This window comes from Microtus pennsylvanicus, chromosome 12 (assembly GCF_037038515.1).
Source record: "Microtus pennsylvanicus isolate mMicPen1 chromosome 12, mMicPen1.hap1, whole genome shotgun sequence".
NCBI classification, from domain to species: Eukaryota; Metazoa; Chordata; class Mammalia; order Rodentia; family Cricetidae; genus Microtus; species Microtus pennsylvanicus.
In genome coordinates, this window is record NC_134590.1 from 72,791,986 (window position 1) to 72,812,604 (window position 20,619).

Sequence of the window (20,619 nt, forward strand, 5' to 3'; positions counted from 1 at the left end):
ACTCGCAGGATATCAGCACCCCACTTGCCTATTTATCAAATGGAAGCCACAGCCTTTCCTCCCAGGGGAACAGAGCGGGAGCCGGCCATGTCCTCTCTGTGCGGTGGGGTGGGGCTTCTAACCACGTTTTTCAGTGAGTCTGAAAAGTTATTTCTCTCGTTTTGTGTCTCTGACACAGTGCTCTCTGTAGGCACAGCGAGGCTCCATTCAGCTGTCCCTGTGCCAGCATCCTGGAAGGTGCCGCTGAAGGCTTACGGGATGAAGCACTGCCATGAGCATGTTTACATCTACACACAGACAAGAAGAAACGGTGTGCGTGCGCTCCAGGCCCCCTGACACAATTCCTTTAGCACACACAGATCTGCTGAAGCAGATGGGTGCAGAAGGCTGTTTTACCTTCACTGTGAGTGAAGGACTGAAAGGAGAAGGAGGAAGCTACCGCGGGGATGAGGTTGTGCACTGAAACCTATCTTTGGGAAAAGGGGGCATCCTAGGAAGAAACCTGAGTGGTTACAGCGGCGCTGCATGTGTCCTCGTATGGAACGAGAAGCAAATCAGGCAGCTGGGAGCTGCACTGGTAGCTGTCAATAGCCAGAGATCTGGGCCACTCCCACCATGCAGGCAACTGTGAACGCTGAGAAACAATGATGTCATCTTTAAGATATTTATTCTTTCTCCATCAAGCTGACCTTTTTGGATCACGGGCAGCATCTTCCCAAGGAGCCCGGCATCACAGTAGGGTGAACAACCATCTCACTTTGCCTGACATGGTCAGTTTCTTTGTTCTTAAAGTTCTAAACGTTGGGGAAGTCTCCACTCCAGGATCTGAGCTGAGAAAGGGCTTTCTCGGTGGCAAAAAGCATCCTGCCGTGTGGACTGCAGCCTTTTACAAAGTCCTGGAGAGCTAGATTCAAGGACCCATTTGATCAGGAGCTTACACAGATCACCCAGGCGTGAAGAGCTACACAGATGCCTAACTGTAGAGAGCTCAGTCCAGGCTGCAAAAGTCACAATCTTTCTGGATTTTCCTCAAGGTCAGTTGGATCAAAGAGGGGAAGAAAGTGAAGAAAACAGTAAGAGAGAAAGCCCGTGTGTTTCACACTCCAGAGCCATCAAAGCCTGTGGTCCACACAGCAAGAAATCAGCACCTATCAGCTTTCCGAACCCATTACCCTAACTGTGAGCATTTTTCCTGATGCCCAGACCTAGTGCTCTACAGAAAGCTGCAGGGGGAAGGCAAACCAGTGCCCCTAACGACCCAGCACCTGCCCAGGAGATGGCTTTGTAGCCTACGAGCACCTGCACTCCCTCCCCACCAAAGGGGCTGCTGGGGGCTGCTCAGAAGGGTATGTCATCCCATCCTGGCTTCCTAAGTCACATCCTGCAGCAGGTGGCAGAGGTCATCTGGGCACAGTAGTGACAAGAACCTGTTCACTGTCATCTTGCCCCACATCACCCAAGACCCAGCTTCAAGTGAATTCATCAAGGTTGTGGTCCTTTGGGTTTCCCATGTTTATGGAACTGGTACACTTCTGAACCTCTATCATGAATGGCTCAGATGGAATCATGGGAGTCAGATGAAGAACTTCCCATATCCAAGAGGCCTGGGCAACCACAGAAGTCAGTGATTTCACAGGATAGTCCCGAGCTCAAACAGAGCTTGGAAGCCAGGTGGAACTGTTCCTGCTTTGGAGGCCATTGTTTTTTTTTTACAGGGTCTCCGTGGGAAATAGATATGCAGGCTTGTATTAGACCGCACAAAAAGAGACACGGGGGTAGAAAAAAGTGTCTGCTCCGCTGGGAGACTCTGAATTCGCTATGAGCCCCCAAAGCACCTTGTAAACAAAGAGGCCTTATAAATCCTTAAACATTTACTGACCCACACTTTCCAGAGCGAATAAGGGGAACCCAAGAGCTAAGTCAACCCAAGGAATAATCAAAACCTGGTCTTGTGAATTCCATTTAAGCAGCTGACCGAAAGCTGAGATCATGTGAGAACTGGCAGCTGTGGCTCCTGCCCCGGCGAGAACATTTTAGCTGTCCTGACTTTTCCTGCAGGCATGCCTGGGGTGCACGCTGGCCAACTCCCTCCTCACCTCCAAACCTCCAGGTGCTTGTCAGTGCAGACCTCCTCATTCCGTGTCCTTCACGTCTACCCCTAACCTCCTTAACCACTTAGTTTCTTCTTTCCGACTGTTTCAGCCTTGCTTTTTTTTTACCTCTCTGCAAAGCAGAGAAAATCGGTCTCAGAGAAAGCAAACCTGAGTTTTAAAATTGTACACTTATTATCTGTACAACCTTGGCTTCCAGCTCCTCTTGACCCAGTGTCCTTTGCATGACCGCAGGAGAAAGTAGCAGCTATTGTGAAAAGCTTCAACTATCAGCCGGTGAAACACTGAGAACAAGTGTGTGCGCGCGCAGCCTTCACGTCAGCAGTTCCCTCTCCATAGCTTCCCCCGGGGGCTTACAACTGTAGCATGTACCAGAGTCTAAGTGCTGTGCTTTCAACTAGACCCACACATCTCTGAGTATGAGACGTTTGTATCACACATTAGCACCGGGAGACATTGAGAGCTATAATTCTAGTACCCATTTGCTATAAGGAAAGTTAGCTATAATTCATCAATTGTTATTCCTGGAAATTTCTACTTAATAGTTTCAAACCATGGTTGACTAGCTCACTGATAAGGCAGGAAGGGAAGCCTCAGGTAGGTTATACTTGGTGGTTTTTTTTTTAGCATATTATTAGAGCAGTGAACAAGACACATAATTACCCCAAACCTTAGAGCAAAATCCCTTGTAGACAGTTTAACTCAGCTGACACATGGGTTCTAACTTCTGAGAAGTAGGATTCAGGACTCAGGTGTTGCATATAGCCTTTCGGGTGAAAAACATGATTTTGGGAGCTCAGAAACAAAGACTGGTGACGGTTCTCACTCAATTACTGAGGACTTCCCCAAAGAGGCCCAGAACTACCAGCTTGGGAACGGGGCTCTGCAAAACAGCTGTCAGGGGCCCAAGGGGCCTCGGAGCTGTGCTCACCTTTATCTTCCTCCGACTCCCAGAATTCCATCTCAGCCATTCACGATATAAGTTCAGAAATACACCAATTCCATAGGCATGGGAAACTCAAAGCGCCCTGAATGAAGCCCCTATTCCCCTTCCTGAGGAGCCTGCTTGATGTGTGTCAGTCTCCAGTGCTGCTGGAAAGAAGACTGAAGTGGGCTATGCCTCCAGTGAAGATGGACTACATCCTTTCATCTTTCTATCTGTTGTTTCATTGGTTAAGTAATAAAGAAACTGCTTGGCCTCTGATAGGACAGAAAATTAGGTAGGCAGAGTAGATAGAACAGAATGCTGGGAGAAAGAAGCTGAGTCAGGCAGTCACCATGATTCTCCCACTCCAGACAGAAGCAGGTTAAGATCTTCCCTGGTAAGCCACCTCATGGGCTACACAGATTATTAGAAATGGGTTAGATCAATATGTAAGAGCTAGCCAATAAGAGGCCGGAACTAATGGGCCAGGCAATGTTTAAAAGAATACAGTTTCCGTGTAATTATTTTGGGGTATAAGCTAGCCATACGGGCGGCCGGGTGCCGGGGATGCAGCCCGCCGCTCCCTATTACAATAATCCTTGATAAGAAAGGTCACACCTGTACATCCATGGCTGTCCTCAAAACGGGACAAGCCCAGGGAGGTGGGGGCTAGCCAGGGAACTGAGCCTAGTAGATTCTGAGGGAGCTTGGAAAAGTGCAACTCAGGGGTACCTGTGAGACTCTGGCAGAGCAAAAGAGCTGGTGGCCTGTGAGTGTCGATGGAGCTGTGCCGAGGGAAGAACAGATTTTTCACAGCCACATGTCCTAGGGACTGTTCCTCTCCTCTAAGGAGATCTGTCTGTCTGATTCATGACAATAGCAGCCTTATATGAAAGTAGCCCAGCCTCCGCTTCACGGGTAACCTGCTTTCCTTAGAGGATACAGCCTGGGCAGCAAGTACCTTTTGTGCTCAGTGCAGTCCCTGTGTGACTAAGCCAAGGGACTCCGGTTCTCTAGCCTTGTACATTTCACATATGAAGTGAAGATTAACTTTCTACCGACCTCTTCAGGGACAGCACACTTCAGGATGCAGAAATGATCTTTTAGAAAACCTAAAATTCCCTAGCTCTCTTGTTATTAGCATAACTTCCCATATCCAGGAGGCCTGTGCAACCACAGAAGTCAGTGATTTCATAGCGCAGGTCTGGCCTGAAACAGCCTGGAAGCCAGGTGGAACTGTTCCTGCTTCAGGGCCTCTAGTTTTCTGCAGTGTCTAGGTGGGAATTATGCCGGCCTGCATTAGACCGCACAAAAAGAGACCCAAGGGCAGAAAAAAAGTGTGTGCTCTTCTGCGAGACTTTGAAGTCCCTAAGGGCTATGCATTATGCTGGCAGAAAAAGGCAGACAAAGGTGGGTAAGGGAGGCTAGGTGATGCCATTGCAGCCTACGGTGCCGCTTTCCTAGTAGAAACTCTAGGAAGCACACAGTACATCCTCAGCCTGTCCCTTCCTCTAGCACTGATTTTGGGTTAGGAGGGGTACAGAAGTGGGTTTAGCCTAAAAGTTGTCACACGGGCAGCAGTTAGTATGGAGAGCTGGCTTTCTCCTCAGTCAGTTCCTTTATTGCCCTTCCCTCCGTGGTGCCCTCCAGAAGCTGGGCTGCACAATCATTTTCCATTTCAGCTACCCATACCAACACCCACCTTTCTCAGTCTTGCAGCTCCTGTGCCTGAGCGAATGGCATCCATCAAGGCTTGCCTGGCATCCACTGTGTTGCTGAGGGTGCCGGTGCTGAACCTAGAAACCGTTACGGAGGCTGAGGGAGGCTGGGAGGCTGCAGAGGGTGGTGGGGGCAGGACAGGTGGAGGTGGAGGACCATGGTCTTCTTGTTGAGCTTTGTCTAGACCTGGGGCCAAGAGTGCAGCATCTCGGAAGCTCTGGAGCTCCTCAGAGGCAAGGGATGACACCTAAGGAGACAGTTACGAGGTTACTAGAGTTGAGTGCTCCTGCACCCCGTCTCATCTGTGACACCCCATGGTGATGACACTGGGTGACAAGATCATGAATATGGAACTCCCATGAACAGAATCAGTACCCTATAAAAGAGACCCCAGAGAGTTCCTTGAACCTTCTGTCATGTGAAGCCTTGGTGTGAAGGTACATTGAGCCAGAATTGTTCAGACAACCCCCTGAATCACCAGTTCTGTGGCTGCCATGATCTTTGACTTCTAGCTTTCAGAGCTGTAGGAAATAAACCTCTGTTGTTCCTAAGCCACCCAGCATACAGTGCTCTGTTACAGCAGCCTGCCCGACTCAGAGAGTTACAATCTGTGTAGAGGTCCTTTCCAAGAATACAGCACACCCATGTCACAGTGACCTGCAAACGGCTCCTTAATGATGAACTACAGGAAGCAGACATCTGTCTGCTGATGACTCACACATATCCCTGCGCTCTCCCAAAGCATGCTCAGAGGCACCAAGTGCGGCAAGAGTACTCTCTAACTTCCCTTCAAACGTGAGGGCAGAAACAGAAGCCAGGCACACAAACTTGACTAACTGGGGGTGGGAGTGACACCCACTGAAACCATAGGGGAAATGCGCAAGTCACATCAATTCCTTAAATCCCATGCGTGACAGCCACAGGTGCACTATCTGGCTCAATTAATATTCTGCCTATAGTACATGTTCAGGGCTGGCTTCACACAGCTGCCTCATTCTGTGGATTTGGGTGCCAACGTGCCAAGCGAGTGGAGTTTGCAGCTCTGATGGTGGCTGCCATCTAGTCAGAGTAATGAAAACTTGGCGGTACTGGCCTAGATTGCTGGGGAGAAGGGTAGGCAGGATTCTAAATAAGTTATGTATGGGAGGTCCTTTTCCTCACCTTCCTCAGGCTGAGAGTCCCACTGTGGCCCCGGATGGCTGCCAGAAGGGCAGATCGCTCGCTCTCTGTCTCCATGTAGGACGGTTTCTTTGGCCTTCCTTCTGAGGTGTGTTCTGCAGTCTAGAATATTAATGAAGTCAACATATTTCGTTCAGACAATAAGGAAAGGCTAACTCCATATCAGCCGAGGCCTACAGCATCAACTCCACTCAATCTGTCTGCTTAAAGGTCTGTTTAGAAGGTCCCAGAAGAGCTTTCTGCTCAGCCACAGTATCAAAGCACATGCACACACTGATTTTCTTTTCTAGTTTCAGCATAGTATTAAAAAAACTATACTGAGTCATTCAACACATTTGTAGAGCAGGGTTTGCACAAACGTAGGTTGATATAAATGTTCTGGGCACATGCAGGGAGGTGGGACTAAGGCAGCTGAGCTCAGTGCATTAAGGCTTTTCAACTTAGGGTATCTTCAACTTTCTATGACTACCATGACATAATCCTGTAGTAAGTTGAGGGGCAGCTATCTGAGGATCAAAGGCTATAGGTTTGGGGTTGCAGCCAATGTTGTCTTTTACTATGAAACTCTTCCTGCTATTCTCCCAGCTTTCCCTAGCTGACATGTTGTAAATCTACGGAAATCTTGTAAACCTGGATGAGAAGGTTAGTGGGTGACATTGGGCCAGACCACTTAGACTCTTCCTACCTTGTTTTCACTGAAAAATAGAAGAAACAACTCTTCATTATTAGCACTGGGTTAGTAATAATATTTTGATGTATTAAATGAGGCCGATAGTGGAGAAGGTCCACAAAATTCTTGCTTTTTTACTGTAGAATGACAATGGCATGCCTTCACATAATGTTTCAGTCAATAATAACCACACTGATGGGAGGAGACTCACAAGTCTGGAAAGACATGAACAATTCCTGTCTCCCGGTGACACTGGAACCTTACTACTGTCCTACTGCAATGAACTTTGGGGGTATTTGGGGTGATGCTGGTGTAGACAAGCCTATGCTCCATACTGGTAGACGACACACAGTTACATGCAGTTGTCACTCTGAGTTATGACACAGGTGACTTTGTTACTGTATAATGCACTAACTATACGATCGGTCCTATGCTTATGCTGGCATGAACAACTACTTTTAGGAAACGCTTTTATTCCTTTATCTTCCTCCAAAATGATGAGGCCTGCTACGCCAGCAGCATCCTTGTCATCTGTTCTTGATGTCATTTGATGTAACAAGAAGTTCCTGCTGACTGCTGGCCTGTTGCCATGTAGGCTTGTGTGACACTCCATGACATTCACACAACAATGAAACCAAATGCCATGCAGTTCTCAGAATGTGTAGCTGTGTGTATCAATACATGGCTGTACAGAAGCAGTAGCCATGATTGAGTCTTACTATCTCAAAATGTCAAGATGCTCTCCAGAAGCTCATGAGGCATAGTCCTCAGCCTGTCACCATTAGGAGCTGGGGGAGACTTTAGGAGGTGGTACCTAGTGGGAGGTCCAAGGTCACCGGAAGGAGATCTTTGAAGGGGATGGTGGGACACTTGTCTCTTCCACCTCCCTGGTTATGAGGTGAGTATGTGACTTGCCATGTGTTCTCACTATACTATGTTGCTTTGGTATAAGCTCAAAAGCAATAAGCTAACTGATCATGAACTAAATCCTCCAAACCTAGAGCCAAGATAAATCTTTTCTTTTTCTAAGGTTTTCAGATATTTTGTTATAATAACACAAAGTAGACAGAGTGTTTCTGGACCAGAGTAGACAGTCCCACACCCTGACCTCACTGCTACTCTGTCCCAGTGGATGGAGGTTTATTGATTGACAACTTTTCTGTTACACTTCTGGGCTCTGACAAGCTAAAGCTCATCAGCCTCTCTAGTGTCTTTCTTCAAATGCCTTAAAAGAAAAAGACAGAATGCAGTTAAAATGAAACCCACAAACTTGCAGCTCTGGCTTTGCAGTCTTCCCTCCCATCCCATTCTCAAGATCTGTGACAGGGATGAAAGCCCTGCTCAGGGAGCTCCCTGCACCCAACCCCTGATGCCCACCACGTTTACCTTGCGGAGCTTGTCCCTCCCTCCTGATGAGTGGATAGCTTCCATTAGGGCACTATGCAGAGATGTGTCTTTTGGAACTGGCCTTTGAACCACAGGCTTGAATTTTTTCTTTGGCCCAAAAATGCTGGATGATGGAGCATCCTCTGTGTCTTGAACATCTGTAGTTAATGGACTAGGCTTTTCCTCTGTCTGCAAGATGATGTAGCTGGTAGGGCTAGACTCTTTTGGACCGTGAGGAGGCTCACAATTTCCTGAGGCCCGTGCAGAACCATTCATCAGTATCCTCCCAGAGTTACGGGCCTCTGCCAAGAGCAGAGGGGGCGGGGGCGTCCTTTCCGGTGCCTGTGTGGGGTTAGATGGTAAGCTCGTCTTTTGGTTACTTGTAGTTTGCTTTCCATTGAGACCACAGCTTGGTCCCACAGAAACACGATCCCTCTGGGAAGATCTGACTGGGAGGAAATTGGAGTTTCTGTGGACAGCAGCCGGACAGTCCTGAGTCGATGACTTTCCATATGAGCTGCTGACCCTGGGATGGTCCCCTGCGGGCATCTGCACACCAGCGTTGCTGGAAAGGCAGACAGAGCCCTGGTCTGAACCATGCTCAAGCTGTCGCACCTCTGAGCACAGGTTGGGAGCATCACTGTCTTTCCCCATGGGAGGTGGTCTAACCGGCTTTGGTTCTTCGTGACCCTTTTCAGCAGTCTGCTTATGTGGTCTCACCACATCAGCATAGACTTTTGGAGGCCCCATCTTCTTGGCAATAGCAGAGGCCACGTACTGGCTGGACGTTCTTCTCTGAGGCTTGAGGAATGTAACTTCTGTGGGGTGAGCTGCTGGCACTTTCACGTGACAAGAGCCTGCTGGGCGTGGCTGGCTGCTCTCTTCCTCCTGGTGTGCCCCATGTTCCTCTGGGGCAGGCTGCTGCTGGGGAGTGGGCAGCATGAAGGCTGCCTTCAGTACGTTATCCTGCTGCGGTCTCACTGGTGTGGCAGTGGTAGTGATGGAGGGGGGCCTTTTGGCTCTACACTCTGCCGGCCCATTGAGGCATTTTTCCACTGAGTTGAGCCTCCAGAACTCTTTGACTTTTCCAATAGGCTGTGCGTCTGTTTCGACAACTGCGGATGAATGGGATATGGTCCTGCTCCCATTCATGTGAGGACTCACCAGATTCCCCAGTTCGTCGATCTTAATGGCACCAGTGGAGAGGGACACATCCCTGTCATAATACCTCATCTCTGATTTGGGAGGAACAATTTTGTATGTAGTCAAGCCATGCCTGAGTCCATAGCTTCCCCCTGAGGTCTGACCATGATGAGACCATGGTGGTAGTGCTGACTTGGAGCTTTCATGGTCACTGTCTTTTTGATTGACTGGTAGTGAATTTACCCTGTGGCCTGCCTGTGTCTTCTCGCTCTGAGTAGAACCATTCACCTTGCCTTTATCCTTCACTTTTAGACCATCTATACAAAGCTTTGAAACATATGAAGTAACTCTGGGGTCTTTTTCAACTGGATTCTCGTCTTCAGATGTGCTGGCGAAGGCTGAAGACTGATTTCTCTTTCTGATCTCTTGGGAAGGAGGGGAGGGGTCAGGCTCTTTTGTGCTTGTCCTTACATATGGCTGGTTATGCTCCGTCTGAAATGGGGACAGGCGAGATCTGTGGTTGGCCATGTCTCCTATGGTAAAGGCAGCAGCACTGTTGCTTCTGCTGGAGAACAGTGCCGAGTCAACAGGCTCATCGGGAACTTCCCCGATAAATGTAACGGGGATGTCATCCACGCCATTATCAGGGATTGCAGCTTCTTGCAGGCTGTGGTTAGACACACCATTTGTAGAGCTGGTTAGGGAGCTTGTATCTGTTTCATAATTGTCTTCCATTCCTACAGAGAAAGACAAACGTCAAGTGACCAATTGGTGCCCCTTGTAGTATTTCCAGTGAGTTAAAGCGAGCACAGCCAATACTTTGATTTCCCCAGGTATTATTACTGTGTTTTTTTTAAAAGCATGTATGCTAAATGTTATCTTGATTATAATCTCTATCTGCTTGAGACCAGAATCGCAACTTTCACCATACAGCAGAGAGCCATTTGCAGGCCATGACATTTAGTCACCACGTCTTGCCAAGTCATCCAATTATAAAACAAATTCCTACATTTGATACTCTGGAAAATGTTCTCAAGTGCCCTGAGATTTTACCCTTCCTATTTCTCGTGCCCACTAGAAGCAAGATATGGAGAATGACTTGTCCTAGCTTTCTTTCTCCAAGAGAGAATAAGTGAGCTTTGATGTCTTCAGTACCACACTGACTCCTCACAGCACTAAAGGACGCAGTGGGTCATGTGGTCACAACGTGTGGGAGACTACACAGCCGCTACAGATTCCCAGCTGTGTCATCCGAATACCGATGAGAAGAGACAGAAAATCGAATTAAACGAACTCAGGGTCGGTTTGAATGCCTGATTTTCATCCCTGTCTTGTTTCTCTAGTTTATTTTTGAGTAGGAAAAAAAGAGTAGTGCAGCTTTCTTTGTCTAAAGGAGTTCCCACTACTTACTGAAGTCCACCGCATCAGCCTTTAACTTATAGTGTTATTTTCCAAGGAACATATTAAAGGAGCAGCAGGGCCACGGGGTGCTCCTTGCTAAGGCTGCTTATCATGGACAGAAGATTGTGTATTTTACCAAGTACGGAAGAGTTAGACGTTTTAATAAAGACAGCTGCTTCTCTTTGTGCCATCTTGTGTCTCTCTATGTCATTTTGGCACCCTGGATATTTCTGTCTTCAATGTGTGTAGACTACTACAGAACACACAAAAGCAGTATTGCGAGTCACATATTTTGAAAACTACTGAGACACTTCCTTAATACTGCAAAAAGTAGACATCAAGAAGAGCCCTCACCCAAGAGAGGAGTTCAGCCCTTACATACAGGCAAAACACATCCGAACCAGGCTGCAATCCCGAGACTTCTTCCTTGTGCAGTCACACCAAACTACTCAAAAAAATGACTGCCTAGAAGGTCATATGGGAGGCTAGTGAAGTAGGAGGCTTGTGGCTGTTACCTTCCAGGTTTTTATCAAGCTCTGCCAGGGTTTGATGGAAGTGTCCGGTAATGAATAGGTCTTCATCATCATTTGGAGGCATGGTGACTTTCTCGTTTCTGAGGAAGACCAAAGAGAAAGGAAGAGTGCTTAATTTCCTACTATGATTAGTGCGTAGTACTCCATTCCAGAAACTTCAGTTCATATTCAAAATTAAGTAGTCCCCACATTCACCGGGCCACCGCTGTCTTTGTCTACACAGACAGATATTTGCATGAGTGATGTTTATATACATGTGTATTGTATAAGACATGCAAGCTATGTGTGTCACAGATGATATATTTGGAGTGTTATGTTAATATTAGCCCCCAAAATGTTATCAGTGCCTGAACCCCATGTATTTGTAATGTAGTCCACATGTCTCCATTCTGCTATTCCAGCCAAGTAAACATGCTGGTAGGTTTCATGTACATATTTAAGTTGCACCACACCTGGAATTCTAAGAAGTGAGGCACCTGATGACCAGCTGTATGTCATGATGCCAGGGCTGTGTCTCCCTGCTAGACTTTAAAGGGTCAGCCTGTTTCTGAACATGTGCATTTTACCAGTGTTCCTCGGGCTGCAGTCACGTGGGCTTCAGCTCTGGCACAGGACACTTTTGAACTTCCTGTGCTGCCAGAGAGACTCTCAGAGAGGAGCACATGGGGCTGTATGAAAAGTATCAGAAGGCCTTCAATTTTGCAAGCCCAGTGCCCCTCTGCAGCAATCCACCTATAAGATTTGGAAAGGGAGGAACAAGCCATTCCTCTACAATCAGGGACTCTCAAACTGTCTGGTGTGTCTCTTTTTCTTCATATTATTGCATCTTAATTCCTGCACTGTGCATAAGATGGGAATTATGAGGACTTGGGAAACCTGATTGTGCCACCCACAGAGGTGAACTACTTTTAGATTTTTTTTTTTGTAACCATAAAGACCATGGCAAGATAGACAGAAAACATTTTGCCCACTGTAACAAGAAATTGGTCATCAAAAGAACAAATAATCCAATAAAAAATGGGGTACAGACCTAAACAGAGAACTGTCAACAGAGGAATCTAAAATGGCTGAAAGACACTTAAGGATCATTTGATCAACATCCTTAGCCATAAGAGAAAGGCAAATCAAAACAACTCTGAGATTCCATCTTACACCTTAGAATGATCAAGATCAAAAACACTGATGACAACTTATGCTAGAGAGGATATGGGGTAAAGGGAACGCTTCTCCATTGTTGGTGGGAGTGCAAACTGGTACAGCTTCTTTGGATATCAGTATAGTGATTTCTAAGAAAATTAGGAAACAACCTAGCTCATGACCCAGTAATACCACTTTTGGGTATACACCCAAAAGATGTTCAGTCATACCACAAAGACAGGTGCTCAACTATGTTCATAGCCAGAACCTGGAAACAACCTAAATGCCCTTTGGCCAAAGAATGGATAAGGAAAATGTGGTACATTTACACAATGGAGTACTACACAGTGGAAAAAATAATGCCATATTGAAATTTTCAGGCAAATAGGTGGATCTAGAAAATATCATATTGAGTGAGGTAACCCAAATATCATCTGTACTCACTCATAAGTGGCTTTAAGACATAAGGCAAAGAAAAACCAGGCTACAATTCACAATCCCAGAGAACCTAAACAACAAAGAGGACCCTAAAATACATGGATCTAATCTACACAGGAGGTATAAAAAGACAAGAACTCCTGAGTAAATTGGGAGCATGGGGACCTTGGGAAAGGGTATAAAGAGAGGGGAGAGGAAGGGAGGGGAGTGGATAAAAATATATAGCTCAATAAAAACAATTTAAAAAATACTAAAAAAAAAAAAGCTACCATTCCTGGCCATCCTTGTGGCTTCCTTCTTGGAGGCCTTTCATAGGAAGCTCCAGAAGATGGCAAACCTCTGTGTTAGAGGAGCAACTGTTGCCTGCTGGACCCTGAATAGAGATTGTTTGCATGAATCACCTTATTACAACCCTCAGAAATGATTTATAAGGTAAATCGCATTGTCATTGCCATTGTTCAGACAGGAAACTTTCCAGAGAGACCAACCGACACGTGCAAGGTCACACAGCATTCAAAGCCAGGTGCACCTGCTCCAAAGCCTGAGTAAGGATCGGCTGCCTTGACCAGGTGGCCCAGCCATGTCTAGGGTCAAGAGGGACAATGTGGCCCCCTGTGGCATGGGGCATCCTAAGATATGTCATCCTGCTGCTCAGGAGAGGGAGGTCATGATTTATTTGCGTCACGGGGACAATGGCATATGTGAGACAACCGCTGCCAAAACAATTTGAAAGCCGCCTCCATGAGGGCCTTTGCATCTCTTTTCCTATTGTGCAGAAAACACAGACATGTCTATGGCCATTGTCTGTCTTCAGTGAAAGCTGAAGGTTCCTTTCCGCTGATTGTTAGAATCGAGGACCAATTTCCATCGTTGCTAATCAGGCCCAGATAATGATGCATGAAATGTGCCTTGTACAGTCCTCACTTACGCAGCAAAATTTTTATTCGAATAAATGAGTCTTTCTTTCTTAGTGACTATGTCCGTTTGGGAGCCAGGAGGTAGCTTCAGGATCCGTCTCGGCTAATGCTCTCCGACAGGCTAGACAAAAGGGGCTGGTCGGAGATGTGTGTGCATGCAGACCAGTTAATAAGGACGGCAAGAGGTGCCCAATTGTCCTTCCCATGGCTTTGCTTTGGGCCTGTAATTGTTTCAGTGCGGTTTACTAAAGCTGTTTCTCTTTCAGGGAATGTGATGGAAAAAAAATACATTCAAATATTTACTAGACTATATGGCAGAGAAATAAAATATGGAAATTTCTAGGCAAAATGGTATTCAACATGTAAAGCAGATCACTTTTTAGATTTTTACTTGTAGTTTAGAATGCTTAAAGTCCAGCCAAAGAATATTATATATAATAAGGATATATATTCTTCTATATCAAAATATTTGTCTTTGAAGAATGTCTGGCTCTATCACTCAGGAGACAGTGAAGAGAAGGTTCTCGGGAAGAATTAAAACTAAATTCCACCAATTTATTCTAAATGTTAAATTAGAAAAGAAATCACATGAAACTTCAATGAATAACACACACACACACACACACCTGCTGTTGATTCTAAATGAAAAAAATATGAAATCATATATCTTTATCTTGGTAAGGAAATAATTCAGTGGGAGGGGAAAATATCACGACAACAGTATTCATTGTGTTCTGTGAAGAAATCTAAACTATTCAGCAGCAAAGAGAGCTGCCTACGTTGTAAAGGGCAATACGATCAGTAATTCTGACATCAGTGAGCCTGTGGAAAAATACAGTCCAATCAGTAACCATGACAATCAGAGAGCCTATGGAGAAATACAGGCTAACGCTGCTTCTAGCACAATGCATGAAAAAAGCCCAGACACAGCACTCTATGTAGGGTAACTGGGATGGCATGAGAACACCACAGACACCTGTGAACAGGGCAAGCAAGGCGTGCGCCTGTGTGCTTCACTGAGGAGGGTTTATGGAGGCTGTTTACCATAAAGCACCTTGTATGATAAAGCTGCTTTTAAAAAGGGCATGCTTACATATCTCAGCGCTTTTATGTGCATGAGTGTGAAAGTCTGGGAGACTGGACCTCTCTCTAGAGTTTTCCATGTAGGCTAGACTGTCTGGTCAGCGAGCTATGGGGATCCTCCTGTCACGCCTCCATTGTGCTAGAAATAAAGACACATGTCATCACACTGGGCTTTTTTTTTTTTTAAGATGCAGGTTCTGGCGATTGGGCTCAGTTCTTCATGATCATATGACTGGCACTTTACTGACCTGTTTCCCAGGACTGATGAGCCTACTTTAGTGAGCAGATTTTACACTGCTTTCAGACTCTAGTTAAACATTTTTTGTTGTAAATGAGATGAAATGTTTCCCACAAAACTGGTATGTAAGGTCTTCTTTCCTACAGGAGCCTCCTGGCCATCCGTGAGGGAGAAGGCTACAGTCGGTTTTGAGTAGGCTCTGTGATCATCACACTCCCCCCCCCTGCTAGGATCAGTCCCAACTACTCTAGCCATTAGAAACTCAGCTCTAGGTGTGTGGGCTTTCCCCGCTGGTTTCTTCTCTGCATCCAGACCAAATGTCTTGCTCAAGTCTGAGGTTCCAAGCTGCTAAAGCTATCCCTTCACCCATGCCCTCTTGCCCTTGACCAGTGCTTTTCCTCTTACTGCCTCATATAGACTCACAGACTTCCTTTTCCACTCACTGATGTTGGCACCCAGTCTCAGACCCTGTCAGCACACCCCTATCCTCCATGGTCCTGGCCTTGCTCTCTGACACTTGGATGGGATTTGTGTTCTAGGGTCAGAGTTATTTGGGAAGAAGTAGACATATGCCAGTAGGAGCCAACCTGGGTGCCTTATGGAGCTCACCAAAGTCTAACCCTTGCCAGGCCCTTGGCTGAGTCCCTACACTCTCTGAACATGGTAGCTGTGGGTCTCACTGCTTCTTCAGCTTGTCTGAGTTTTGGTGTACCTCAAGGATTGCTATTTCCTGGGCCTGAGCATTTGCATGGAGGGCTATCTAGTCAAGGTCAATGTCCATGTCAATCTACCAATTTTGTTTTCCTAGCTAAGGTTTCTGGGGGGCGGGTAGGGATCTAGTGGTGTTTGCTTTTCCTCCATACCCAACTCCATTGTTGCAAAGGGTTACACCAAAGCACGGTATTGCCATTCCTCTTTTAATCTTACCTGGACTTAATCACGGGGCCTAAAGAGTAGCTTCCTGGGCTTCCAGGAGAGCACAAGGCATGTAGCACTGAGCAGGGTATACTGGGCAGAAGGCAATGCATCTGCTGACATAAAGCCAATGTGCACGGATGTTTCTTTCCCAGGCTTCCTCCCCCCACGCCCAGCAATGAGCAAATCTTTAGATACAGTTCTCATTGGCAGTTTATTGTGGCTAAGGACCAAGAAAACAGAAAGCCAACAAACATTGAGTGGGCATTTTGCTATCAGCCTTCCCATGTTAAATAAACACAGCCGGAGCTGTTTTCTCACACAGATCTGGAGGTGATGGCTGCAGAGCCTTGTTCATGCCACTGCTGCGTAAGGCATGAGGGACAAGCCAAGAGCACTGGGGACTTCCAAACCCATCTGTCTGGGAGGCTCATCTGCCTCCTCTGCCTCCCCTTTGGGAACTCAGAGTGGAGAGAGAGGGTGTGCCTCTTATCCAGCTGGGGCAGCTTTCGCCCAGCTTGGTCTCAGCATTTGTTTGTGTGGCTCCAGGCAGATGAGAGGAGGAAATTGTCCCGTCTATTCAGTGCTAGGACAAATAGGAGCGTGGTGAGTTTTTCTTTCCATTTGCTATTGGGAAGAAAAGGTGAAGAGCATGATGAATAGCACTGTTCTGACTCATCTCGAATCCTAAGAAATCCACAGCGCATTGTTGTGTTTGCTTTTGATTCGGCCGAGCCTCGCTAAGAAATGTATACGATTGTGGAAAATGTCAAAGAGGAAAATCACGATGTTTTCAGAGAGGAGCTTAATTTGCTTATGGAGACCAAAGCAACCCTGCTACTGCAGAATGATAAGGGCAGCCCCAGAGCAGGCAGCCCGAGAGCAGGCAGCCTGGGAAACTGGATGATTGCTGCATATGCTGACCCCTCGTTGCAGCTGTAAGCATTCCCCAGCGATAAGGCTTCGGAGTCTGACACTGGTGTTTAACACATCGGGGGTGGGGGGGGTCATATGTGTAATTTTACATCTTCTTGCAATCCTGTTTTAAATGAGAGAAGTGAATGCAATTTTCATTACTTTAGTTTTAGCTTTATTTATACATGTGATTAAAACATTTGTTTACTGGGTACTAGATTTGTTTCTTTTCTACACATACAAATTATTTCAGCTTGGATGGTCATGTTTAGCAGCTAGTATGATTAGGGGCTACAGTCGGGTACAGCACTCCACAATTTTTTCTGTAGTGTTGGTGATCAAATCAGGGCCTCATGTAAACAAAGCAAGGACTCTACCAAATGAGTGTTGTCCCCAAGGCTTTCCACATTCGTGTGTATTCTAATTCTCCATTGACAGACTCTACAATATATAACATGCCTCTAACTGCTCCTGACGCTACCGAGTGCGGATGGTGATGAACGCTCAGGGGTCTACATGGTCATGGTGCAGTTTATAAATGCTCCTGTGGCCCCATGGTTTCTAGACTCTAGGTATCATGGTCTGTGCTACATGAATGACTCCTGACACTTCTGTGACCACCGCTCCTGGAGTTCTGGTTTAAGGATCCAGAGGCTGGATGAGGTAGAATCCAGGGTCCAAGTCCCACTCTAGTCTCTGTCTACATGCAAGGCTGCTTGGAACCACGTGCCCTGCAAGGAGGGGAAGAATTTCTCTCAGACTGCAACTATGAACCTCAGTCCTACCATCCTACATTTACCAACAAGCTGGAGCTAGGAAGACCCTTAAAGGGTTGCCAGCTAGAGTACAGACAATGGATGGGATGGGAGAGGGGTCCTTCCTCACCACAGAAACAAAAACTATACTTCTCTTCACACATATACACTACTTTTAAGTCCTCTGAAAATTCCATACATTTTGACCGTTTTTACCCCATTCCCTACTCTCATCCTCCTGATACTTCTGCTGATTCCTTCTTCCCAAGTCACCTCCACTCTTAAATATTTTGTTTTTGTTATTATTTGTGACCCACTGAGTTTAATTAGTTTAATTAGTATGAATATGGATGGGGGTTGTTTATTAGAATATTAATAACATATCAGTAGCCACAGCACCGAGGAAAGTGAGCATCACCACCTGTCAATAACTCCTGACAAAGTGAGAGGTATGAGGTTTCATGACCCCTCCTGTAAGCACGTGGATGGTGGACAGGCTCCATTTGGTGCAAGTCTTTTGTAGGTAATTACAGCTGCTGTGAGTTCATGGGTACAATGGCCGTGTCATGCATAGCAGACAGTGTTTCCCAATACTCCTCCTCATCCTCTGGCTCTTACATTCTTTCCACCACCTTTTGTGAGGCTGAAGCGATAATGTATTTTCTACTTTGAGAGGCTCTGCATGTGACTGGATTTGGCTCCACCATTAAGAAAAACCCAAACCCACAGAGTCATCTCTCTTAGTCACACTTTACAGCATTTTGCCTTACTGAAGTTCCCCCCAAACACCTTAGAACTCAGTTTCGTGATGCTGAATAGAGACAGACTGCCTGATGACAGCCAGATTGTTCTGGGGATCCACTGCTTAGAAACATTGCTAGCTCCACTCTTGGTCCTCTCAGGGGGGGGGCAGCATCCCTTTTGCTCCTCCCTTCTCTCCCTATTATTTCTATTTAGACAAAGATGTGATAGCTGGAAGAGGAGGCAGGCAAGCAGAGCTAGAAATGATCGCAAGGACTATCCAAAGAATCCTGCTTCTATTACTCCCCTAGGACCTGTAAACAAAAGCAAGAACAACAAGAACAGCATCGCTCACCGCTTTTGAAGGCTAGCAAGCCATATGCCGGCACCATTCTAAGAGGAAATGTCACGTATCTCAACTTTACTGAGGAAGAAATGGAAGGGGGAAGTGAATTTGCAGGCTAAAGACACACATTTGCCAAGCTATCCTGTAAGAATAAAGAATGTTGGCCCGGGTCGTCTACAACAGACAGGTGTAAGAGATTTATAAGTCCATCCAGAATGAATTATTGAGCATTTTCCTAGGGCAAAGGTACTGATGAAGCTCAGAGTGGCACTCCTGGGTGTTCCCAGAACAAGGGACCACCGCCATATGCATATACCACTTTAGGCCAGAATTCCTCTTGGGAATTTATTTTGGGTACCTGGTTTAGAGGAAGACAAGAGAAAGGTGATGTACCAATTTTAGGGTAGAGTTTGAATTCAGGACAATGAAAACTTTGCCACTGGATCTCATCAATTGAGCTGATGGAGAAGTACCCCCTTTTCAAACTGTATCACATACAATAAACTGGAATTATGGCCAACCATCCCCACTTGCTTTATTGTTTCAGAAGACCGAGTTTTACTACTGATGTTCTTCAACTTAAAACCTAGGCTCCAAGGATGCCAGGTGCTATTCAGCAATACAAGCAGCAATGAGGAAGCAGTCCCAGTGGCAATGAGCTAAGTTTCTACCCTCAGCCATATCAAATCAGAGCAGTAAGTCTACCACATGACTGCACAGTAGGAAAAACAAACCATAGCTAGTAGCAGAGGATGGCTCTCAAAATATTCTTGGATGGGTGCTTGGGAGGAAATAATATTTGTACCTAAGATTTAAATATCTAAACCCAGGCAATCCTATACCCCAAATACACATGCTATTGGCTACAAAAGAAAGGAGATACCTGAGAAAAGTGGACCTTTTGGGCTTTTATGGGCCACGATTCGTCTTTACATGATGTTTAAACAACATTTAGTGACTTTCTGAGTATTGGAGGTGCGGCAACAGAAGACCTTGTGCTAGTAAAGTGGAAACCACGGGTAGTCCTTATGCCCCTAGTGACTGATCCCATACTGGAGACTTTCTGCACAGTGAGGTATCCGTGGCAACTTACTGGAATCTACTCTCATCCTAGAGTCCTGACGTTGCTTGTTATGGCAAAGGGTAACCTCTGATGCCCCTACATCCTAGAGTCTGGCAACAGAGGTGACAGGAGGGACATAATATAGCCTGGTCTCATACCATCATTATGTCTCATAATGGGAACACAAATAGACATATTAATATTAGTTGCAGAAACTAGGCATTGGTTTGGAATTATGCTGGGTAGAGGCAGGAGTTTGGAATGAGAGACAAAACATTAGCCACCCAGAGCAGAGTTCATGCCCTTTGGGTACATACTCAGGTATAAACACAGTGGGGGGAAAAGTACTACGAGGGGCAAGAAGCATGCCTCCCGAGGAGGTTGCCAGGAAACATATTCCTTATTACTTTCATCGACCACTATTTTCTGTTCTTTATTATCTTTCTCCCTGTCTAAATGGCCAAGGTTAAGGCTACAGTCCTGTGAGTTCTGTTACTTCACAATGTTACCTCGATTCTGGGCCACTATCCTTTGGAATGGGCTGTAACTTCCCTAATTCTGGCCCCTCCCAGCTTTGGTATCTGGAAGATGCCTGCTCCACCAGGCCCCACCTGCATTCTGCTGAGAAGTCAGCTTACTACAGTTTGTGGGACCCTCAATCCTGCCCTTCCTCTTTACAACCCAAGTTTTCGGTGTGGTATTCTGTGGAACTGAACACAAAACCCATCATGGTTTTTAAGGAGTTTATTTCATGTGTATGAGTGTTTGACTACATGTATGTATGTGTACATACTTACACATACAAGCCTGGTGCCTGTAAAGGTGAGAAGACTGTATCAACTTGCTCAGATTATAGTTATAGATAGTTGCTAGCCACCATGTGAGCACTGCGAACTGCAATCATGTCCTCTGTAAGATCAATAAGAGTTCTTAACCATCGAGCCAACCTCCCAGCCCCAGAGCCACCGTTTCCATTAAGAGAGCCATTTTCTCTCTAGCCATGT

General features: G+C 46.1%; 1 protein-coding gene across 7 annotated transcripts in view; it reads right to left on the minus strand.

Annotated features, from left to right (window-relative positions):
- Nucleotides 1-20,619, minus strand: part of Cobl (cordon-bleu WH2 repeat protein) — a 222,777-nt gene that overhangs the window by 10,993 nt on the left and 191,165 nt on the right. For all 7 annotated transcript variants that reach the window (XM_075944377.1, XM_075944380.1, XM_075944374.1 and 4 more), the window contains 4 exons: nt 11,050-11,147; nt 7,991-9,870; nt 5,917-6,036; nt 4,739-5,002 (listed from right to left, as the gene is read on the minus strand). In XM_075944377.1, coding sequence (XP_075800492.1) covers nt 4,739-5,002; nt 5,917-6,036; nt 7,991-9,870; nt 11,050-11,147 — 2,362 coding nt within the window. The remainder of the gene's footprint in view (nt 1-4,738; nt 5,003-5,916; nt 6,037-7,990; nt 9,871-11,049; nt 11,148-20,619) is intronic.